General features: G+C 40.3%; 1 protein-coding gene across 9 annotated transcripts; it reads right to left on the bottom strand.

Annotated features, from left to right (window-relative positions):
• Window positions 1-572: 572 nt before the first annotated feature.
• BRD8 (bromodomain containing 8) lies at window positions 573-24,837 on the bottom strand. 9 transcript variants are annotated; one of them, XM_084884508.1, is made up of 22 exons: window positions 24,487-24,837; window positions 23,478-23,574; window positions 16,856-16,925; window positions 16,209-16,258; window positions 15,868-15,990; window positions 15,182-15,262; window positions 14,689-14,753; window positions 12,826-12,962; window positions 12,074-12,292; window positions 11,533-11,677; window positions 10,279-10,488; window positions 9,607-9,887; window positions 8,815-9,267; window positions 8,431-8,524; window positions 8,175-8,221; window positions 7,211-7,425; window positions 6,564-6,656; window positions 6,312-6,380; window positions 5,751-5,928; window positions 4,735-4,866; window positions 2,563-2,607; window positions 573-941 (listed from the first exon to the last, which is right to left on the bottom strand). In XM_084884508.1, exons 1-22 carry the CDS (start codon window positions 24,503-24,505, stop codon window positions 882-884), a joined length of 2,883 nt encoding a protein of 960 aa, XP_084740634.1. In that variant the 5' UTR covers window positions 24,506-24,837; the 3' UTR covers window positions 573-881. The 9 variants fall into 9 exon arrangements, with proteins under 9 accessions (XP_084740634.1, XP_084740635.1, XP_084740636.1 ...); XM_084884509.1 differs by having other exon boundaries at window positions 4,735-4,839; window positions 24,487-24,835; XM_084884510.1 differs by lacking the exon at window positions 2,563-2,607.
• Between the last annotated feature and the right edge of the window lie 120 nt (window positions 24,838-24,957).

Here is a 24,957-nt window from a genome sequence, read left to right as displayed (position 1 = left end):
CTCAGTTTAGCCTTCAAATAACGTTATGAATCTAAAACACATAAGAACCCCATATATGGAAATAGATAAGGAAACAGTAATATACTATCCTAGAAATACCATCTGCATAGTATTATGTATAAATGAACAAAATAAAGGTCAGCACTACCGATACATCTATGCTCAAATCTAGGACAATGACACAAACAAAACTTTTAAAATCTTTCGGTTTTCCCCAGCATTCAAGAAAAGCTAAATGAGTCCTTATTGTACAACGCAACACTTTAAAACAGCTGTCGACAATCAGTGGTCCTCGAGGTCCAAAAGGTTGGCAACGGCTGGTTTAAGAAACCTTTGGAGCAGTGGTTGCCAACCAGTGATCTCTGGACCACTGGTGGTCCGTAAGGTCCGGAAAAATTGGTGATTGCTGCTCTAAAACATTAATTACAAATTAAATCTTGGTTATTTACCTTCACTAGTTGTAACAGAGTAATTCATTTTATAAAACCACATTCCCTAACAAATGACGAAATAGTTATCATGCAGAAGAAATCACAGGTTTCATACACACACAAGAACACACCAAAGACGAGTTTTCTTTCAGAGTTTATTTTGAACACAAACACTTCACAGATTTTTTTAAAAGTCTGTACACTTCACAAGACAGTACAAATTAGCTACTATCTGTTAGTTACACATTAGGACATTAACACAGCCCATGATTTTTGCCCTAAAACAGGCAATTATGCTACTCCAACTCTCTGAGATTTTCCCAGATCATGTCACACGGCCCAGGAGCCTCCTCTTCTGTATCTCCCACTTCTGGAACTGGGCCCACAAGCCCAAACTTTAACTTGTTTATTTCTTTTTCAGGTTCAGCACAATGAGGGTACTCTGAGACTTCACTTTTTCATCTTCATATCTGCTTCAATGGCACAGCGGCGCCCCCTGGTGCCACCATCCTAAATAACAGGCAGACAAAGAAAGGGAGCATGAGTGAGTTGGTTAAAAAATAAAGGCAAGAACAAGAATGCTGGGGATTTGATTTCTTAGGGGAGAGGGGAATTAGCAGAAAAATCCAGGAAACGAGGGACATAATATGTCTTCCCATAGTGTGTAGTAAAAATCACCTGGTAGTACTTTGTAAGAGAATATATAGTACAGAGTATCTTGCTCCTGCCCACCAGAGGTTGCTGGAGTTCATCTGGGGCCCACAAAATGACTATTTGTCATCCCTCCGCAGCCCCCAAATTATGTGCAAAGAAACAGGAAGAGTAAAAGAAAGGTGGGAAAGTCAGAAAGGGCAGTGGATAGTGAGATTCTTAGCTAACATACCTGTCCAGCTGTTTGTTGGTCCCTAAAGAAAGGCCTTTCCTGCAGACTGACCCTGGCACTAGTTCCCTAGCACCACCTGACAGTTGTTTTCCATGAGATCAGGACAATCAGAAGGCTTCTTTCCATCTGCTGCTCTCTCCCTGCAGCCCAGATCCTTCCTCTTGTGCAATACATTGCTGTCTTCAATAGATAAAAGATCCTATTAACCAGCCTTGTAACAGCCAGCCAATTGCTTGGGATCCAGAGTCACTGTTGCAGGCCAATAAAAAAGAACGGAGATTATAGTGTTCTGTCTGTGGTACAGGCTGAGGCCTGTAGGCAAGATGGATGAACACTTTTGCTTGGCCAGACCATTTTTACATTTCTAACATTTAAGAACTCAAATATTTAGAGCTCACCAACACAAGCTGCCTTTGAGGCAACAGTAAAAATAAAAATACCATCTTGTATTTGTATAACATTTTAATTTTTTTCAAGCCAGTTCCATACCCCTTATCTCATTTTATCCTCACAACATCCCTGTGAGGTAGGCTGGACAGGTACATCATTATATTAGCTCCAGCAGACAGATGAGGAAAACAAGGCTCCAAGACATAATCCAGTCAATTTAAGATCATGTGGTTTTTCTATCTTGCCTAATGCCCTTTCCATTATATCATGTCTCAGCACCCAAAAATGAATAACAGTCAGAGTCTCCAATTCATGGAGAAAGGAATAAGTCTTTAGGCTAGCTTTCCTAGGCTTATCACTATTTGTACCAGCCACTATTATCTGCAGCAGTCATTGTTACCGAGATCTTTATCTTATATTTTACTGAATGCTTATGTATGTAGGCATCAGTCTTGCAACTTATTATTAGGGGAAAATATAAAAACTGTGTGTTGAGTATCTAGTATGAGGAACGCTTTTCAAAAGCCAGCTAGTAGCTGCTTCTCTGAATAATTTTCTATTTGTAAGAAAAGAATTGGCTAAAGGAGTCAGGAAATGAGGAGCGGTACATCCTAGATCCTTACCAATACCTCATTCCAGCCCAGTGAACTCATAAAAAGTCCCTACCCAGCCCACACACACACATGCAGAAAGACAGGAATGCAGAAGAAGAGACAGGTTCTTATTCAATGACCTGAATAAACAGAAGTTCAACACATTGCTACAGTCTGCATGTTGGCTTTCCCTCTGCCACCCACCCCCAGCGGGAGCAGAGAATCTCTGTGGCAACACCACCCCTTGCAGCCATTCAATACTTACAAAGAGAGAGAGAAGGAAGGCAGGAGAGCCCATGGGGACACTGTCCTGTTAGAGGACAAACAAACACTGATCAGGTTCCACAGAAACTCTCAGCCATAAGCACCCCAAACCTCAGGACAGAGAAACAAGCACCACACACACACAAAGACAAAACTTAAAAACTCAAGAACAAGAAGAAAGAGATCCAAAAGCAATCTAGCCATTACGCCTCTGGAGCAGGAACTAATGGTCTGCAATTGTTAGAAGCCAAGACATTTCCCCCACCTGTGAGCACTCTCAGAAGAATTAGGAATTTGCTCACTCAGCTCCCAATTTCTCCCATGTGACTGGGCCTTTCAGTCACAGTAGGTTTCTTCTGTTTGGATGGAAGCAAATGACCAACATTCTAAGACTTGTACTAGGTGTACCAGTTAATAATGCGGATTTTGTAATCAAAGAAAACACAGTACTTTTAAGAGAAACGTCAAAAGTGCTTTATTCATCCCTGGATGGCTTGGCTCAATAGATAAGAGGGTCTGCGGACTGAAAGGTCCCAGGTTCGATTCTGGCCAAGGGCACATGCCCAGGTTGTGAGTTCAATCCTAGTGGGGGACATGCAGGAGCCAGCCTATCAATGATTCTCTCTCATCATTGATATTTCTATCCCTCTTCTCCCTTCCTTTCTGAAATCAACAAACATATATTTTTTTAAAAAGTACTTTATTCTACAACCAATGGACACAAAACTCTGGGGAGGGAGGGTATGTATGGGGGGGGGGGCCAATGTTAAAATATGTACACAGATAATAATTTAAAAAAAAAAAAAAAAAAAAAAAAGTACTTTATTCGCCGGGACCGGTTTGGCTCAATGGATAGAGCGTCGGCTTGGGGACTGAAGGGTCCCGGGTTCGATTCCGGTCAAGGGCATGTACCTTGGCCGCGGGCACATCCCCAGTAGGGGGTGTGCAAGAGGCAGCTGATCGATGACTCTCTCTCATCGATGTTTCTAACTCTCTCTCTCTCTCTCCCTTCCTCTCTGTATAAAATCAATAAAATATATTTAAAAAAAAAAAAAGTACTTTATTCAAAGTAATGTCCATCGCTAGCTACACATTTTCCCCCATCTTTCAGATCATTTGTGAATACCATCCCAATAGAACTTTTCTTGTTTTGAGGCAAACCATTCAGAGACCAATTTTCCACTTCTCTGTACATTTTGAAGTGCTGCTCAGAAAGTATGTGTGCCATTGATCGGAACAAGTGGTAATTGAAGGAGCGAGGTCTGGTGAATACAGCGGGTGGGTTAATACTTCCCAGGCAAGATCTTTTAACGTGTCTTTAACGGGTTTTGAAGTGTGTGATGGTGCATCATCATGAAGGAAAATTACTTTGCCGTATATTCTGGCACATTCTGGTCGTTTCACGATCAAAGCATGGTTCAAATTGATTATTTGTTGTTGGTAGCAATCAGTATTAACAGTATCATCTGGTTTTAGAAGCTCATAATACACCATACCTTCCTGATCCCACCAAACACAGAGCATTGTCTTCTTTCCAAATTGATTTGGCCTTGCAATTGATGTTGATGGTTGAACTGGATCAACCCATAATTTTGTGCATTTGGGATTCTCAAAATAAATCCACTTTTCATTGCCAGTCACAATTCAATGCAAAAAAGACTTTCTTTCATGCCGTTGAAGCAAATTTTACTGATGACTTTTCAGTTTTCCATTTGTCTTTCTTTTAGTTGATGTGGCACCCATTTTCCTTCCTTTAAAATCTTTCCCATTGAGAAATGGAACATGTTCACCATAAGCTTCCTGAAGTATAGGATAACTTTCAGCAGCACTTTTCTTCAAAATAAAGTAATGAATTAAAACTTCCCACAAATGCTCTTTTTTTGGCACGAAATTCGACATTTTTAAATGTAAAAATATGGATGTTAATACCTTCAGCAAATTTGACTTATGAAGTTTTGAAGCTTGCTGTCAATACAACAAAATAGCACAGATATCAACATATGTGGAAATCCATCTATTGAAAAAAATCCGCATTATTAACCGGTATACCTAGAATGTACACCATTGGAATACTGAAGCCCAACAATACCAAGCCGTAACATAAAGTTCTTTGGATGCTTCAGACTTCTAGCACTGGAACAATGGCAAACAGGTTCTTTCTTGGTCTCCTCACCTTCTCTGAAGCATCCTGTTTGCGGGTAGAATCTCTTCCTCGAAGACTTTTAGCACTGATCCCAGACTCAGATGTTTGCATAATCAACTGTGTGGCCAGGAATTGCTGTAGGGAGAAGAAACACAGTTGGCCCTAGAGACCAGATCCAGTAGGGAAGAATTAAAGATACCTTAGGCTTTGTAAATATAGTACCCTTTTGCAATCAGCATTCAAATACTTCTATAAATTTAAAGCACTCGCTTTTAATTTTCGTTGTACATTTAAGAATCTAAAAATGCCAAATGGCTCTAACATTTTTTTTTTTTTTTTTTTTTTGGCTATAACATAGGATTGAAATTTCTATTCTCTAAGAAAGAATAAAACTAGATGAACCAAAGACTACCAAGTAATTTAAGTAATTTGGCAGACTCTGCAGAGATAGACCACATCCCTTCAAGTTTAATATCCCAAAAGGTGCCTGGCAATGCATTTATAGGTTAGAAATAAGTTTCTATTTGTTGACTGTCTACTATAGTTATACTTAATGTAATACAAAATATACATTAATCATTTTATAAGAATTTTATATTAAAATTTCAGGAAATTTGCCCAAGAAAGATGACTATTCTCTCACAACTCATTTACCATGCCAACATGAAAAAACTAACATGAGCCCAGCAGACATGGCTCAGTGGTTGAACATCAACCTATGAACCAGAAGGTCACAGTTCGATTCCTGTTCAGGGCATATGCCCAGGTTGTGGGCTTGATCCCCAGTGTGGGGCGTGCAGAAGGCAGCTGATCCATGATTCTCTCTCATCACTGATGTTTCTATCTATCTCTCCTTCTCCTTTCCACTCTGAAAACAATAAAAATATATTTAACATAAATCCAGCAAAAATAAAATTTCATATTCCTGTGTTTCTGCCTGATGCTATTCCAAGTAAAAGCCACCCTTTTCCTGACATCAATGTGAATCATTCCCTTGAGTGTTTTCATTTCATCCATGCTCAAAAACTGAGGATCCTACAAAGTACCTGGATCTGCTCCAAAACATCTCGCTGCATCTCTACTGCCATGTGATAGACATCATGATCCGAGCTATTATACATTACAGCATTCTGGAACATCAACATAATGTCACGCTGGAATTCAGCTGTGCTGCGGATCAGTCCATTTTCAATGTTTTTCTTAATAGTTGACAAATCCATTGGCCTGAAAAAGAACAAGTAAATCCATGAGCGGGGAAGAGGACTCAACTGGATCCCTGAATATATTATTACCATTTAGATCTTCTCACACATCCTGCTAATCTCAGCTGCCAGGACTTGAACACTAAACCCTCACCCTGAAACATGTACTGAACCCAAAAACGAAAGTCAGCCTGTATAATAAATACTGAGAAAGGATATAAAAGGGGTTAATTCTTTTAGACTATCATTGGTGATCCAGCTGCTGAAATAATCAGTTTAGCAGTTGATCACCTTTACTCACATCAAAAACATTTGCTTTAAACTTACCGTCTAAAGCAAAAATCAACTAAGACTGGACAACTTACAATCCAGCGAAGTTGCCATGCTGAATTGATTATGGCTTACCTCTGCACGATGCTGTGGTAGCCAGGTGCTATGTCATCTGTAACAGGCTGCAGAAACACATTGGCGTATCTGTCCAAAGAGAATAAGGTGCAATTACTGGCTTATCCCCCAAAGCAGAGGAGACAGAACCTAAGTAGCTGAAGGTTGTTAAGAGCCAATGCCTGTAGCCTCAAATAAGCCTACTGAAATATTCTTCTAGTCACCAACGAGTAGGAGAAAATATTCTTACTAATTGGTAAAACCGATACTCACCTATGATTAGCTGCAGCTCTCCATACAAGCATGATGGCTTTCTTCCAGATTTTCTGTGCTTGAATAGCTTCCTGATCCTCACTACAGACAGAGCTAAAATAAAAAAATACGAAAGTTCCACTAGGCATAAGTTTAAAAAAAAGTCCTAATTATTTCTTGTCAACTACAGGCATACCTTATTTTACTGTGCTTTGCTTTACTGAGCTTCAAAGATGTTACTTTTTTTTTTTTTTACAAATTGAAGGCAAAACCCTCCACCAGCAAAAAGATTATGACTCGCTTTATTGTGATACTCAGTTTATTGTGGTGTTCGGGAAACAAAACCAAAGTATCCCCAAGGTATGCCTGTATTTACTCCAGGCCAAGAAAGGGAAGATGAAAAAGTAAGATTTTTGCACTCCGCTGTCCCCTCTCAGGGGACCTCGGAATTCTAGCATATCACTCGGATGTCCCCTCTCAGGGGACATTGCAGTTTATTAGTGATTACGGGGAACTGAGTTAATTCAACGCACGTTTCGCAAAGTAGCGTCGAGTAGCTGGTAGCCAATGTCCAGAATGGTTCGGAGTGCAAAGGGTTAAAGAAAAGATCCTCTCCTACTTCTCACCTTCACTGCCTTGACCTCAAAGGAAGAATCTTAGATACTCACAACTGTGAAGAAGCAGGACTGCTGGGGATGGAGTCCGCCAGTGTGTGGGACTGCAGAGTAGCATTGTGTATACTAAAGCCATCATCACTCTCACTCACAGGGGGTTCGTTATCCATTTCTGACAAGTAGCCTTCTCCTTGATCTTCTTCCTTAGGCTCCTCTAGACTGGCTGCTTCACTGACTCCATCTTCCTCCTCATCCTCACCTGGGGCATCCTTAGACACAGTGTGCTCCAGTTAGCAAATGTAAGCAAAGTCATTAAGCAAGGTGTTGTTAAACATAATCTGCCTTTTGGGTTAGATCAGTTCTAGAAAATGACCTCACACTGTTTCCTCACTGAGCCCTCTACCGTTTATCCTACCATCCACTTAAAGACACTGATCAAGTAATTTAGAGCCTGGATAAAGCCAGGATCTTTTTAAAAGGAAGAAACAAAAAAAGCTACTTACTTAAGACTAAGCTAAGAGGTGTTCCTTCTTTCCCCTTGCTCTTGAGAGGAACTCTGACCCTGGGTACAAAGTTATCAAAAATAGCTTTTATTTTGTGTCTTATCTGATGGAGCAAGAACTCATCGCTTTATTTGAGTCTTTTAATACTACTTCAGTAATTCTAAAAAGATGATTTCCTCTTAATAGTGTAACTAATAACCTAATTTCTTATATGTTATCCCTATCTCTAATATCCCTATTCATTTGATATATCACTCTGAATATATCAAAGCTTCTTTGTGCACTATATGCAAAGAAAGGTCTGTATGATATTCATAAATTTTCAGATCGGAAGCACATGTTGCCATGATATTCCCACTACACCTAACTGTCCACTGCAGCTCTTCCCCATGCAACTCCTAAACCAGTCTCATCTCAGAGAATAAGGATGGGAATTTATGGAAATTTGTTAAAAATGTAGTGCTATAGGGAAATCTAGTCACACACCAAGAGGAATAAAGAAAAGTCTGAAATACCTTTATCTGGCTTCCAAAAATAGTCCCTGATTCTTCTTTCAATGAGTCTGCAGAGGAGAGAAAGACTACCTGAAGAGTTTTCCACCTTAGCCTTCCCCTTCCTATGGACAATAATCCCCTGCTGCTCTCCTGTGCATGCTGACCTATTCTATCTCCTCTACCTGCCCACAACCCACAATCCCTCAGAAGCTAAAGCAAAAAGATTTCAAGTTAATTACAGATTACAGATTACAGATTTTCTGGCCTTATTATTTACCTGACATTTCAAATTTGTGCTGAGTTTCTGCCTCTAAAGGATCTTCCATAGGATTTGAGCCATGTGATGGAGATAGCATGCTCTCGGGGGATGCCTAAAGACCAAAAACAACAAAAACCCTAAGTGCTTACACAATTTTATTCAATGATAATTTGACTATATAAGCAATTCCAAGTCCTATCCATGTAATTAGATTCTAATATATTTAATAGATGTAAGTATATGTATGTATAGCACTGATCACACTTATACACTTTAGACACATCAAACATGTTAAAATTCAGGAATGCAAAAAAAAAAAAAAACAAACAAAACAGAAGCCTAAACTTTCACTTCTTACCTAAGGTATAACCCTCCACCCTCCCAGGCTCTTATCGTAAATACCTCTGTCTTTACAGTTGTAAGTGCAGTCTCGTCGCTTTTCCCACTGGCAACATCTACTTCAGCAATCTCTCCAGCTGCAGTACTTCTGGGTTCCTCATCTAAGTCCTGATTCCTGAGTTCTGGTGGCTCCATACATGTGGCTGGAGCAACCCCAGTGACTATTTCAGCCCCTGAAATGCCTTGCTCTGGTTCTGTAGGTTCCATTTTGATCTCAACACCAGGTTCTCTGATGTCTACCAGTTCATGGATTCCTTTGTTTTCTGATTCCTCAAAGTCCAGCCTCTCTTGCTTGACTGTCAATTCTGGTGCAGAAAGAGGTACTGGCTTGTCCCGTTCCTGCTGCATAGGGTGCTCCCAGGGGCCAGGCAGAGACCGAGGATCATCATTGTCTTCACAGAACGACAATGCTGCTTCCACTGCTGCCACATCCAGCACTTCAGGATGATCATCTACCTGTCCCATAAAACATACATGCTGAAGTCACAGAAGCCCAATTACCTCAATTCTGTTAGCACTGAAGGAGATGGCCTGAATCTGCAGCTTCTCTATTTTCAACATGTATTAGAAGCAATCATGGACAGGCATCTGTCATGTGCAAATCAATAATATAGGGAAGGCTCAGGAGATAACTAGTACATCAGCACCAAAGGGCTTTGGGACTACAGAGATGGAAGTGGGCAGAGGCATGAAAATTGTTTATGTAATTGTTACTATGAGAAGCAAGGAGAGGCTGAGGAGAGAAGCCTATGTATGACCCATGAGAGATTCTTTTGGGTGTTGCTGAATAGTTACCTTGTCCTCAATGATAGCAATGATGTCTCCAACAGTCTCAAAATCAAGCTCTTCACCTGTGTAAGACACAGCTATATCCATCTTCTCAGCCAGATCTAAATCTTCCTTCCCATCTATGCTGGGAGCCTTTGATCCTCCAGAAGCCTCTGCTACCCCTGATCGGAAACACTCCTCTTTGATAGAATTGATAATCATGGAGATTTCACTGCTATCCATGGAAACAGTCACAGTATGTGGATCCCCCACAGCCTCCATGGGAACACAAGTATCAGGCTGACTCACTGAATAATAGGAAGAGAAAAGTATCTCAGAAATTTATTTAGAACCAAACAACTACATGGAGATCACATCAAGGATGTAGACAGATGGCAAGTCCCCATACACTAAAGCTCAGAAAAAGTTCTTACATCTGCCTGTTTTCTTCTCCCAGTTTATCTAGAAAGTAAGGTGAGAACATATTCTCAACCCCACTCCTATGTGTACATTTGGCCTTTTCCCCAACACATAAATGCCCACCCACCTCTTCTCATATCCTTGTTTTTCTAAGGATAAAGATGACAAATGTCCACGGGGAACAGAACAGAGGCATGTGAATTAGAGCTAATGCTCTTGATCACCTCTAACTGACATTTTGGACCTAGCAGCTGCTCAGGGCGTGGGTCAGGGACGCACCTGGAGCTACACTCTCAGGAGTGGAGACAGCCGGAGCAGAGGATGGTGCTGGTAGCGCAGGCATCATGACAATGGTAGCCTGGGACACAGACTCTACAGGGGGTGGCACAAGTTTAACTGGAGGCTCACTGGCAACAGTAGTGAAGGAAGCAAGAGGTGTGGTGAACTGTGTAGGACCAGCTTCTAAAAGCCGGGAAAGAGTGGGAGCACCTAACAGACAAAGAGGTACACAAAATGAGGTAAGAAAGAAGCACATAAATAAGAAGCAATGGCCACTTTAAGACACAACCAAGAAAATTTTAATCTCAAAGGATGAAAGCAATTCCTGTTGAATAAACTCATTACCTATAACTTTACTTTCTCTAATTTTACTTAATATCTTATACCAGTGGTTGGCAAACTGTAGTTCGCAAGCCACATGCGGCTCTTTGGCCCCGTGAGTGTGGCTCTTCCACAAAATACCATGTGCAGGCTCACACATACTGTGCGATTGAAACTTCGTGGCCCATGCACAGAAGTCGGTTTTCGGCTCTCAAAAGAAATTTCAATCGTTGTACTGTTGATATTTGGCCCTGTTGACTGAATTTGCCAACCACTGTCTTATACTAAGATAGGAATGACCCAAAGCACTAGAAGTCACAATGTATATAAAAATTGGATAGTAATTTTTCCTCAGAAAAAAATTAAACTTAACAAAAACTGGTCTGAATAAATGTCACTCTGCTAAAGTGTGTCATAAACCACCCAAAATCAAATGCCAATGTTTGTTTGGTATTTTGTAAAGGGCTTTTTTTTTGCCTTACATTTAATTCTCACTACATTTTTGCAAAGTATAAACATTGCAATTAATAAAAGAGAAAACTGAGGCTCAAGAGTTAAGTTACTTAGCCAAAGTCACAAAACCAGAGTGTGGTAGGCCTGAGACTCAAGTCCAATTCCCTGAATCTAAATCTCAATCCTCTACTGTATAAACTCAGGTACCTTGATTTGCAAGCTCCAGAGAAGCAGCTTCATTATTAATTTCTCTAGTCCTCTAATATCTATGCTGTGATCACCCAGGGCTATCAATATTTTGAAGATGAAATGGATTTAAAATCTGGGACACTACAGGATTTAACAGTTAAATAGTTCCAAGATTGGACTTTAAATCTAGGATTAACAATTGCTTAGTAACAAAGGCTAGAAACCAAGGACTATCAATGCCAAGTTCAATATCTCTAAAGTAAAATGAGTAATGGAAAAGTGATGACTTACCTGAGGCAGCAGGGGAGGCTGCAACAGTGTTGGATGTTTGCTGCAAATCCCCACCATGTATCATGGGAAGGACCCCGCCTACCTCCAGGAGGACACCTGTACTGTTCAGGTGGCCAGAAGCCACAGCCATTTCACTCTCATTGACCTATCAGGGAAGAATAGAGGTGAAGGCTACACTCAAGCTTTCCTTTACTACCACTTCCCAAAAAAGCTCCAGCAGTTGACCAAACTTTACAAAAATAAAAGTTAATATCCAAAGAGAGTAATTTCAGGCCCAAGGGAAACTCTTAATTTTGTAACAAGAGTTCTCTGGAGAAGAGAACCAAAATAATCATGGTTTCAAATACCTCAGGATCCAAGAATACTATTAACTTACTGTGTTGGATTTTTTTTTTTTTTTTTTTTTAATTAATTAACATTTAACTAGGAGATTTCTTCCTCTTTTGAATCTTTTTTTCCATGTCATATTTTAGGTCCCAGGCACTCCCTTCCAAAATGTTAAATCACCACAGCTCTCAAACACCCACAGAAGTCTCCATACCAGTCTGGGGCTAGTAGGCAGGAGGCTGCCCTTCTTCAAGAGCTCTGACAGCAGAGGGGAGGGGGGTGGAGTTGCTTTCTGTCCAAGCATCTTTTTCTGGGGTGAATCATCTGTTACTGGGGTCATGGGGGCTTCTAAGGGTGCAGAGCCTGGAGGAAGGGTGTCAGGAATCCCAGGAAACGAGGTGACTGGGGTACTCGGCAAAGTCCCAGGGGTTACCTAAGAGACAACAGAGAACCTTTATCTGACTTCTCAAACTCTGAAAGGTTCCCTATTAATCTGGGTGGGTTAGTGTGTCTAACTATTATTGTTTTAGTCCTGAGTGGAACTGCCCAGAAACCCCCTATCCTCCTGCTCTCAGCCATAACTTTCTTCCCCACAATTGTTTCTTTTACACCTACCCACAACGATCCAATCACCCCACCCAACCTACCTTTTATACAAACTCCTTACCCACTATCAATATTATATATTACAAAACAACTGTTCCTTATTTCAGCCTGAATTTCATAGGAGTAACACACTTACAAACAATTCCTTGACATAGTCTTTTACCTATCTCTCAAAAGTTCAAAGCCTCAATGTTTTTAGGTCCATCCTTATCTTAAGAGCACAGAGCAAGGTAAAGTCTTTGACATTCAGACCAAGAGAGGAAGTTGCCTCCAGGCCAAAAGTGATTTCCTCATCACTCAGCTCTCTGCTGGCTTATTGCCCCTTTGCTGATTAATTCCTGCATATGGAAATATACTCACCCCAGAGGTGGCCTCTTCCATAGTGGTTGCAGTCAAGTCCCCAAGTGGATAATCACTTCCTGGGGAGGCAGAATCTATAGGAGATCGAACCATCACAGTGGGTAACCTCCGAGGGGGTGTTTTTACTGCTTGACGAGCTAGAACATATAAGAGAACAATTTCTAAGTCTTCAAGATTAATTAAATGAAACTAGACACTTCTTGGCTATTATATAATGAAGGACAAATAGGTATAGTGCATTACTTAAACAACACTGAGTTTGGATTAGAAAGCTTTCTTTTTTGTGTCTGTTATTTTCATTTTCACTGTTATGGCCTTTTCACATTTCTAAATCTCAGCTTGATCTATGGATACTTTAGAAAGACATAAAGCAGATAGGAAGGAAAGTATATATTTATTGCACATCAAATTGATGTACATAGTATCATATGTGGTCCTTTCATGAAATTTAAAACTCACAAATTTTTTTTTCTTTTGGCCTATTCTGAGTAACTGCAGCGTTAAAGTAAGTTTTTGAAACAACTTTCAGTAACACTTCTGGGAAACAAGAAAGTTTATCCAAAAGAAATTCTTAAACAAACACCTTTTAATTTTTTATCTAAAAGAAGGAATTGAAAACTAATGTTTTTATTAATTTTAGAAATAGAGGAAGGGGGAGGGACAGAGAGATAGAAATATCAGTGGAAGAGAAACACTGACCAATCAACCGGCTGCCTACTGCATGCCCCATACCGGGGAATAAGCCCACAACCCGGGTACATGCCCTAACCAAGAATTGAACTGACGGACCTTTGGTGCATGAGTCCAATGCTTAACTGAGCCTCACCACCTGAGCACATTAAGCAAACATTTAAACTATTCAATTATCCCAAAGATCCTTGGAGTAGGAAAATGGTTTAAACATCCTTCAATATTCTCAACAACTTTTTAAGATTCTGCTTTTGCCCAGCTGGTGCAGCTCAGTGATTGAGTGTTAACTCATGAACCAGGAGATCACAGTTTGATTCCCAGTTGGGGCACATACCCAGGGTTTGAGCTCAATCCCCAGTAGTGGGCATGCAGGAGGCAGCCAATCAATGCTTCTCTCTCATCACTGATGTTATCTCTCTCTCCTCTCTCTCCTCTCTCTCTCTCTCTCTCTCTCTCTCTCTCTCTCTCTCTCTCTCTCTCTCTCTCTCTCCCCCCCCCCCCTCTCTCTCTCTCTCGGAAATCAATAAAAACATTTTTTTATTATTTTTTTAAAGATTCTGCTTTTAGCCGAAACCGGTTTGGCTCAATGGATACAGCGTCGGCTTGGGGACTGAGGGGTCCCAGGTTCGATTCCGGTCAAGGGCATGTACCTTGGTTGCGGGCATATCCCCGGTGGGGGGTGTGCAAGAGGCAGCTGATCGGTGACTTTCTCTCATCGATGTTTCTAACTCTGTATCTCTCTTTGTACAAAATCAATAAAATATATTAAAAAAAAAAAAAATTCTGCTTTTAACAAGACAGACAGACCTCATGAACTCAGAGCATGTATTCCTAGAATTACAAATGCTTAAGTTCCTCTTCTTATCCAGTGCCTGGGAAATTCTCAATCTTTTTATAGGTCTTTGACTTCTTAAATCTTAATTATGTTCAATATCTTTATTTTCAAACCTTTGTATCCTAAAAGGACACAGATCTACTGAGACTTGAGCAAAGCTAATTTTCTAAGAGTTCTTTCCAGGAAACAAAGGGACGTTTTTATTCTAATAAGAGATGACAAAGGAAAGTGCAGGTAAATTGGAATCAGTGGATTCTTCATTATAAAATAGTTTTCAATTGCTTTTAGAATGCAATACCGTATAGTCAATCGCTAAATAGTCACTAGGCTCAGCTTACCTTGATATGCAGCATCCGTAGCCTTCCTCTTTACTTCAGCCTCCTCTTCCTCCAATTTCTTTTTCCTAAAGAGAAAATTAAAGGTTAGATCCTAGCCAGCTCTAGCACCTCCACGTTTCACAGTGCCTGACAAGGAAATTATTTGCCTGGCTAGCAGTTTCTGGATGAAAGGGCTAAAAAGGAATCATTATCAGCAGAACAGGAAATTTTGAGAATACTGCCTAATTACCAGTTCTTCATCCACACAAACTAAAGCCACTTTTAAGTTAGAACTAAGTTATTTTCTCACACTGTAATGTTCTATCTCATTACTTTCTAGAACTCATTCTGCCCCACCCCCTCCCCCCAATACCAGGCCACTATGCAGCTTTCCCTTTCCAGAATCTCTCCAAGTCTTAAAGGAATGGCAGAAGGAGAAAATAAGCCAGATTATTAGAGGAGAAAAGGGGGTAAAGAGAAAAGAGTATAAGAATAATAACATAATGTAACCCACGTTGCAATGTCATTGCAAAGCTCCTCCAGTCTGCTGTCCATGTGCCCGGCTTGAATTAGTTCTGCATCTCTTTTCAGTCGTCTGTAGGAAGAAAGGGTGGTAGATAGACTTGGGTTTTTTTAATCTGCTACTTAAAAAATTCTGACCAGCCCAGCCGGTGTGGTTCTGGGGTTGAGCGTCAATCCATGAACCAAGAGGCCACAGTTTGATTCTCAGTCAGAGCACATGTCCAGGATGTGGGCCCCCAGTGGGGGGAATTCAAGAGGTGTCCAATTAATGATTATCTCTTCAATGATGTTTCTCTCTCCCTCCCTCCATCCTTCCCTTTTCCCCTCCCTTCCTCTCTCTGAAATCAAGAAAAATAAAAATAAAATCCTGCCCTAGTTAGTTTGGCTCAGTAGATAGAAACTCAGCCTACTGACTGAAGTGTCACCGGTTCAATTTCCAGGGTCAAGGGCAACATGCTCAGTTGTGGTCTTGATCCCCAGTTGGGAGCATGCAGGAGGCAGCTGATCAATGATTCTCTCTCATCGTTGGTGTTTCTCTCTCTCTCCCTTTCCCTCTCCATTCCTCTTTGAAATCCATAAAAATATATTAAAATGTTAAAAATAAATAAAATCCTGACCAATATTAGAAGTCATTCTCTTTTGTCTCCCCCAATCATTTGGCATTTCTCTGAAAAGTACCTATATTTTTCCTGGGTTTCCTTTATCATTTTCTTTAATTCCTCAACTCGTTCAGCAGTCAGTTTCCGAACAATGACATCTTCAACAGTTTCCACCACTTCTCCCTTTTCACCCCGTTTCCGTCTGTGGAAAATGAAAACATATACACATTTGAATAAGAGAACATCTATTCCCATTCCCACTTGCTTTCTTTGAGCCTTTTCAACCACCACCTAACCACAGATAACTTCTCCAATACTTTTATCACCCAGTAATATAAATAGGTATAAACCAAGACTTCCTCAGTAAACACTCTCAATCCACTAAAGAGATTTAACTTGAGTGCCTGATTTTGTACTTACTTTGGGGTCTCGGTAGTTTCTAGAAGTTCAGAGTACTGAGAAGCACAATGCTATGGAAAAAAAAGTGAAAGATGAGCAAGCCAAGAAAATTTAAACATACTAAAGTTTAGAGAAGGGAGACATGAGTGTTTCTAGGAGAGCAAATTACTTAGTGTCAAATCAGCTCAAAATAAAAAGATAACCTAATAGCCAATATTTATAGCTATTATCTACTGAGTAGTTACCATACGCAAGGCACTGTGCTAAATGTTTTATAGGTATTATACCTCAGTTGAATTTTCAAAACAATCCTGAAGCAACTTTTATCTCTATTTTACAAATGAAAACTGAAGCTCATTGTCCAAAGTTTTCAAGCAGAGTCTTTTAAACCCAGATCTATTTAATCCCAAGCTTGGGCTCTTTTGTGTGTATGTTGTTGTTTTTTTAGTTTTTTTTTTTTTTTAGATATTTCTTTTGAAGAGGGGCTCTTAACAATTATGCTACACTGACAATAGTAATTTGTAAAATGAGCATACGTGGATAGATAAGCAAACAACAGATAATGAAAAGGTACTCTCCCTCCTCATGGTGTAAAAGTCTTGTGATTAAAAGGCAGGGAACCCACTTCACATCTCAGAGACTGCTCTAAAACTTGCTTGAGAACTTACTTTTTGCGAGAACCAGTCTGGAGGGCGGCCAGGTTCTGCAAAGGGCTTGATTGCTCTGCTAACCGATACCCTATAAAATAAGAAAAGCCTTAATACACACCAAACAGAAGAAAAAAAGAAGGGGGGCGCAAAAGATGGGGGAAGGCACAGAGAGGAAAAGTACACTGACAGTTCAATGTTTGAAGTACAAACCTTGGGGGGGAAAAACTGCCACTGGGAGGTATACTCTCAAATGTGACTATGGAAAATAACATTACTTTAAAGTCATTTAGAAGGATTCATTGCTAAAGTTTTCCTAGGTGATGTATTTCCTAGGTGAAGTGAAGGTATTAGAACCTAATAAAGCATCATTTCTGTTCATTTGGGAAAATATTTTTATGTTGATTTTGACTTCTTAGAAAAGATCTGCCTTTTGAAAAGCAATTTATAATATAATACAGACCTAATAATGTTCTTCTGATCCAAAAATACAGCTCTCCTAGTAATGTAATATAAGAAAATAATGCAACAGCCCTGGCTGGTGTGGCTCAGTGTTAGAGCATCAGTCCTTGCACAGAAGGGTCACAGGTTTGATACCTAGTCAAGGGCAAGTAATCTATGCTGTAGATTCATTACCTTGCCCCCGTTGAGTGCATGTAGGAGGCAACCAATGTGTCTTTCTCATGTCAATGTTTCTCTCTCTTTCTTCCTTCCTTCCACCCTCACTAAAAATCAATGGAGCCCTGGCTGGTTTGGCTCAGTGAGTAGAACGCTGGCCTGCAGACTGAAGGGTCCTAGGTTTGATTCCAATCAAAAGCATGTGCCTGGGTTGCAGACTTGATTCCTGGTTGGGGCATGCAGGAGGCAGCCAATCAATGATTCTCTCTCATCATTGATGTTTCTATCTCTCTCTACCTCTCCCTTCCTCTCTGAAATCAATAAAAAATATTTTTTAAAAATCAATGGAAAAAATATCCCCAGGTGAGGATTAAAAAAAAAAAAATTAACAAAATAAGCAAGCACCAAGAAGTATAGTGTAAACTTGATCAGAACGGTGAATAGTTAGGTTTTCCTAAATGCCTGCAAAAGGATCTTTACCATATGACTCTTTAACTCTATGAAATATTGAACAGTCCATAAATATAACCATGGAATATATGTGGTGATATGAATATAACAATATTTAAAAAGCTGACAATTTTCTGCTATGAAGTAATTATACAACCTTTTAAAAAGTTGCAAATATAAAGATAAACATGCAAAAATGAAAAGAGTTGTACCAGAATGAGATTTTTTTTTTAAGTATATTAAGATTTTTTTTTGTCCAGGTACTGAATACATGGACAATCTAGATTGATTATTCTCCATACTTCTAAGGTTGAAATATTTCATAACTTTAAAAAGTTTTTAAAATTTGATCCATAATTTATAACTTATTCTGAGAAAAGTCCTAAATACACCAAAGATTTAAATGTTCAAAAAAATTTAACCATGAAAGTACTAGAAGAAATCATAGACTATTTTATATTTCAGACTAAAGAAGATCTTTCTATTTATGACACAAAATCAAAGAGCTGTAAAAGAAAATTATTAAATCACATTTTTTAAATATTTTATTTATTTTTATTGATTGATTTTAGAGAGAGGGAGGGAGGGGGCAGAGAGAAACAGAAACACACTGAGAGAGATGGATTTGATTTTCCAATTATTTATGTATTTACTGGACTGACCAGGGATCCACAACCTTGGCATATTGGGACAATGTTCCAACCAATGGAGCTATCTGGTGAGGGCTTAAAAGTTTTAAGGTAAAAATACCACCATAAATAAGTCAGATGGCGCAAAAAGCTGCATCTCACACCTCAAATGATTAATCTCTCCAATACACAAGGAGCCCCCCAAATTAAGAGGATATAATCAAATAGAAAAATCAGTTTATAGATGGAAACAAAATTGGCTCCTTAACACATGAAAATATTCTACCTCACTCATCACAGAATAAAATGCAAATGAAAAAAGGAAAACTATTTTTCACCTTTTATAATACTGTCAAAGATCAAAAACACAATCTATGAACCAGGGTATAGAAAACAGACATTCTGGTATATTATCAAAGGGAGTATAAATTGAAACAATCTCTGAGTAGGGCAATATATTTGTCAAATTTTATAAACTCATATAAACTCTTTGATACAATTATTTTTTAAATATATTTTGTTGATTTTTTTACAGAGAGGAAGAGAGAGGTAGAGAGTTAGAAACACTGATCAGCTGCCTCCTGCACACCCTCCACTGGGGATGTGCCCGAAACCAAGGTACATGCCCTTGACCAGAATCGAACCTAAGACCCCTCAATCTGCAAGCCAACACTCTATCCACAGAGCCAAACTGGTTTCGGCTGATCCAATTATTTTACTTTCAGTTTATCTTAGATAGAACTTATACATAACTATGCAAGATTGTATTTGTGTAGGCAAATGTCCATTAAGATAGTACAAGTTTATGATATATCCAAAAACAATATCATGTAGCTGTTTTTTAAAAAAAAGGCAGCAGTAAGATAGATCCTGATATACAGATATATAAAGACCTAAAAGACATAATATGCCCAGCTGGTGTGACTCAATGGTTGAGCATCGTCCCATGAACCAGGAGCTCACAGTTCAATTCCAGGTCAGGGCACATGCCCACTTTGTGGCCTCCACCCCAGTAAAGGCATTCAACAGGCAATCAATCAGTGATTCTCTCTCATCATTAATGTTTCTAGCTCTCCTTCTCCCTTCCTCTTTGAAATCAATAAAAATATATTTAAAAAGGAAAAAGAAAATATATTTTTGTTCATATTTACAAAATTAATGCCTAGAGAAACACACAAGAAACTGCTAACATGAGGGAGAAAGACACTGTACCATTTTGAATTTTGAACCTTGTCCTAGTACTTCAACAAATAAATACCAATTTAAAATTTCAAAGTGTTTTCACGCTATTTTTCTAATAAAATTGTGAAAAAATATACAGATTAGATTGTATTCCAAACCAGTTTCCTTGACGGTTTGTTTAAAAAAATCAGTTCAGTCCGTGTCTGTGTGGTTCAGTGGTCGGAGTGTTGACCTAAGCACCATAGTGTCTTGGGTTCAATTCCCAGACAAGGGCATGTACTGGGTTGTAGGTTTGATTCCTGGTTCCAGTTGGGGCAAGTGTGAAAGGCAACTATTAATGTGTTTCTGCTGTGGATATTTCTCTGCCCACCCACCCCCTTCCCTTCAACATAGTTTGATTCCCAATAAGCACAAATGTCTGGGTTGTGGGCTCAATCCCCAGTAGGAGGTATGCAGGAGGCAGTTGATCAATGATTCTCTCTCATCATTGATGTTTCTATCTCTCCCTCTCCCTTCTCTGAAATCAATAAAAACATTTTTTTTTAAAAAGGTGTGAGATATTCTATGTAGCAGTTGTTCTTGAATCAAAGTAAATGGTAAACCCCAACACAAAATGAACCACACTAAGTTGATAAATCTCAGATTTAACTTAAATATAACTCAACTGAAATATAAATTGAACAAATTTTTTTTTTTTTTTTTTTTTTTTTTTGGTCTGTTAGCTTGTTAATCCTAACCTGAGGTCATTTTTCCATTGATTTTGAGAGTGGAAGGGAAGCGGAGAGACAGACATGGATATGAGAGAGACACGCCAATTGGTTGACTCCTGATGCATCCTGATCAGGTCTAGAGATCCAACCTGTAAACCAGGTACCCTCCCTTGACCGGAATCAAACCGTATGCTTCACTCCAAGGGCTGACGCTCTACCTACCGAGCCAAACCAGCTATGGCCCCACTTACATCTTTGAAAAGTTATTTTTAAAATAGATAAAAGTGTCCCTGGCTGGTTTGGCTCAGGGAATGGAGCGTTGGGGCACATCCTCAGGAGAGGGTGTGCAGGAGGCAGCTGATTGATGTTTCTCATCAATGTTTCAAACTATCCCTCTCCCTTCCTCTCTGTAAGAAAATCAATAAAATTTATTTTTTAAAAATAAAAATAATAATAAAAATAAAAAAATAATATAAAGTGGCAGAAATACTAAAGGTGACCAGTAACAGTGCTTTTGTAAACTCATCTGAATGGTTAAAGTAGAAGAGACATACCATGTAAACACAAATGTGTATAGTAAACTATAAGGCTTAAGACAATTAAAATGGCCTTGGATCCTGAGGGAAAGAAGGAGGTAAAAACGTTAAAAATGAAAAAGTGTATGTCTTAGTAGCAAAAAAGTTGGAAACCACAGTCCTATTATTTGATACTTAAAAAGAAATACTGGAGTGCCAAAACAATTCAATGAAAGCAGTGTCTTTAAACAAATACTGGGTACTGGGAGAGTGGATATCTACATGCAAAAGGGTCCCCTGTCTTAGAACATACATAAAATTACCTCAAAATGGACCCAGCATATAATTGTAGAGCTAAAACTATAAAGCTCTTAAAAGAAAACATAAAATTAAATGGTTTCTTAGCTATGACACCAAAAACACAAACAGAAGAGAAAAAAAAAATACATAAATTGGACACATCAAAATGAAAAACTTCTGTGTAATCAACAATACCAATAAAAAATGTAAGACAATACACACAAAAAAGAAGTATTTGAAAGTTGTCTGACAAGGATTTGTGTCCAGGGTAAAGAATTCTTTAAAGTTAGTAATCAATATAATTAATCTAAAGTACCTGAACAGAAATTTCTCCAAAGTAGACTTACACATGGCTAATAAGCATATAAAAAGGTATTCAAGATTAGGCATTAGGTATATGCAAATCAAAACCACAATGAGATATCATTACATATCCATAGTACAGCTATAATAAAAAAAGTCAAAAAATGTTGAACCCACATTTTTATATATATAGTTCATTATAACCCATATATATAGCCCAGCTGGTGTAGCTCAGTGGTTTAATTGTCGACCCATGAACCAAGAGGTCAGATTCCCAGTGGGGGGCATGCAGAAAGCAGTCAATCAGTGATTCTTTCTCATTGGTATTTCTCTCTCTCTCTCCCTTCCTCTCTGAAATCAATTAAAAAAATAATAATTTTTCAGTTCCTCAAAAAGTTAAACATTGACTTAAAACAACACAAATGCTCATCAATTGATGAATGGATAAACAAAATGTGGTATACTCATACAGACCATCATTTAGTCATACAAAGAAAAAGTACAAATGATACAATAAGAACCTTGAAAGTATTATGCTAAGTAAAAAAAATCCAGTCATAAAAGACCACAAATATTTCATTTACATGAAATGTCCAGAATAAACAGAAAGTAAATAATTAGATGAGGTGGAGATTTTACAGTGACTGACGTTGCACAACTCTGAATATACTAAATTCTGTGAATGCATTGGGTTAATATTATGGCATGTAAATTACCCTATCTAATAAAGAGGGAATATGCTAAATGACACTCACACCATTGCAAATATGGTGGCACCCACAGCCAATAAGGAGAAAAAATGCTAATTGACTGCCCCACCCTCAAAGATGGCAGCCCCAGTGGGGTGCCTGCCTCCAGAGTCCCCTAGTCTCCTCAGCCTCCTAGGGCCAGCAGCAGAGGTGTGATGGGGCATCATCTTCCCCTGATGGTAGGGTTGCCTCCCACCCCTGAGGGCTCCTAGATTGAGAGAGGGGGCAGGCTGGGTTCAGAAAACCCTTCAGTGCATGAATTTTCATGCATCAGGCCTCTAGTATCTTAATAAAGTTGTATAAAAGAAACTTAAGAGGCCCAGGGCAAGGCCCCTCAGCCTGGCCTGCGCCCTCCCACAATCTGGGACCCCTTGGGGGATGTTGGACTGCTGAGGGATGTAGTAGTGCCTGAATTGGCAGGCAGCGGGGGAGGAGCCCAAGCCAGGCGGGCACCACTCCAGCTCATCCAGCCCCTCTCGGCCTGTGGCTGCAGCTCAGAAGCGCTGCCTCCAAGGTGGGAGAGGCTCCCGCTGCCACAGTTGCACTCGCCAGCCATGGGCCCAGCTTACTTCGGTCAGCTGAGCAGTACTCCCACTGTGGGAGCACACTTGGGGGGGGGGAGGGGGGTAGCTCCTGCATTTAGTGTCTGCCCTCTGGTGGCCAGTGCATGTCATAGCTACCAGTTGCTTAGACTTTTATATATATAATATAGGTCTGTCCCCTCAATCCAGCCGCACCCTCTTGCAATCTGGGACCCCTTGGGGGATGTCCAACAGCTTAGGCCTGCTCCTCAGGAGATCAGGCCTAAACCACAGTCAACATCCTTAGAGCTACTGAGGAGGCAGGAGAGACTCCTACCATCACTGCTGTTAAGCTTGCAGAGGTGAGCCAGGCTTGTGGCTGAGTGGAGCTCCCTTTGTTAGAGGGCACTGACCACCAAGGGGCAGCTCCTGCATTGAGTGTCTGTCCCTTGGTGTTTGGCGTGTGTCAATGAAACCTGTTGTCCCCCAGTTAGGATCAATTTGCATATTACCCTTTATTATATAGGAAGATACTGCTTACAGGTCAGTATGACTAATTACAGGAATCCAGTAATGTAAAAAAAAAAAAAAAAAAAAAAAAATCTTTTTTTTTTTTAAATCAACTATTTTGAAGACCCAAGAAACCAGACATCTGAAATACCTTACCAATTTTGATCCCCACTCCGCATGACAGAAGATGCTAAACACAGCTTCTCTCGGATGGACCATGGTTCTGTGGGGCCACTACTCAACAGCTTGTGTTCTGAAAGGAGAGAAGGTTTAGAAGCAACCCCTGAGGCACCAGTTCTTGGCCCCAAAGGGAGGTCTAAAAGCCTAATATAAAACATCCCGACTTGTAAGGACAAAGTGAGCTCCCTCAGCAAATCTTGATTTTCACCTCGCTAGTAAAATATCACCACTGGATGGGTGGTACCTATTCATTGCGTGCGAATTGCAATGAGTATCTGGCAAAATATTTAATTTCCTCATGGCTACCCTGCTTTATAAAAATATATTTTTTAAAAAACAACGTCAGATTAAGATAAAGCAGTTTTCCCAAAAGGCCGTTTTAATAATACATACTTTATCCCAATGTGAACTCCAGGACTTTATTTCATTTCCCCTCACTGCACCGCCTCCTCCTAAGCATGAACGTGTTTACTGTTTTCAGACTCTCCCCGCCCCCTTGAGTTGTCAGGCCTAAAAGATCTTGTCAGTCCACAAAACAGAGGAAAATGGCTGAGGTGCAAGAGACGCGGTTTCCCTGGCGGCAGAAAAAATCCCATTTCTCTGTGGCAGACAGCAGGAGCCCACAAACGTTGGTCCGAGCGTGAACGGTTCTTTGAGGTGCCGGCCACCCGGTACGGCTCACAACACGTCTTGGTCTGCACGCCGAGTCTCTAGAGCAGCTTTACACCCTCACTCCCCACAGTTCCCAAACGTACAAGGATTTGCTGAGCTGCTGCTTTCAAACCTCCGCGGCCGCCCTAAGACACAAGAACCCTTCTCTTTTGAACCCCCAAATAATGGCCTTTCCACGACGCCGTCGAGCGAAAGTCTCTGAAGACTCTGGGCTCTCAGGAACATCATGGGCTTCCCCGAGCGCGTGACGGAAAGCCGGGGCCCGGCCTCGGCTCTACAAAAGCCTTCCCCGCAAAACAGCGCCGGTACTTACTGCCCGTTCCGGTCGCCATCTTGGCCCGAAGTCTTCGGCCCCCGAGGGAAGACGGCTTCGTAGAGGTCCGAGACGTGGGGGAGTCTGGGAAATAGTTTGGGCGTTTGTTCGTGTGTCTCCTGGGAAATGTAGTCTCCCACCCCGAGACGAACAAGCGTCTTAAACCAGCTCTCCTGGGCGCTCCTGAGAAGGAACGGGCTAAAGGACCAAGGATGAGGGCTGAAACCTCAGGACATCCTTTGGCGTTCGTGGGAAATAAATGCTTAGGGTCCAAGAAAAAAAAAGTATTAAGCGGGAAGAATTCCACGGCGCTCAACTGCAAACTCCGACAGTTGGTAACCCGGACGCACATCAGCAAGGAAAGGTCAACCCGGAACCAATCGGTTCCCAGTTGTACCCGCCCCCTTTCCTTGCGCTCATTGGTAGATGAAGGCCTCTCTGTCTGATTGGCGGACGAAGGCAGCGCGTAAT

The sequence above is a fragment of the Pipistrellus hanaki genome (genome assembly GCF_964339955.1).
Source record: "Pipistrellus hanaki genome assembly, chromosome: 5".
Lineage (NCBI taxonomy): Eukaryota > Metazoa > Chordata > Mammalia > Chiroptera > Vespertilionidae > Pipistrellus > Pipistrellus hanaki.
This window is presented reverse-complemented; position numbering and strand designations above follow the sequence as displayed.

Coding starts and splice junctions, on each gene's coding strand:
- BRD8 (XM_084884508.1), bottom strand. Junction 14,754..15,181: donor CTTTGCAATGACATTGCAAC/GTGGGTTACATT, acceptor TTTTCTCTTTAG/GAAAAAGAAATTGGAGGAAG. Junction 9,268..9,606: donor TTGCTATCATTGAGGACAAG/GTAACTATTCAG, acceptor TTTATGGGACAG/GTAGATGATCATCCTGAAGT.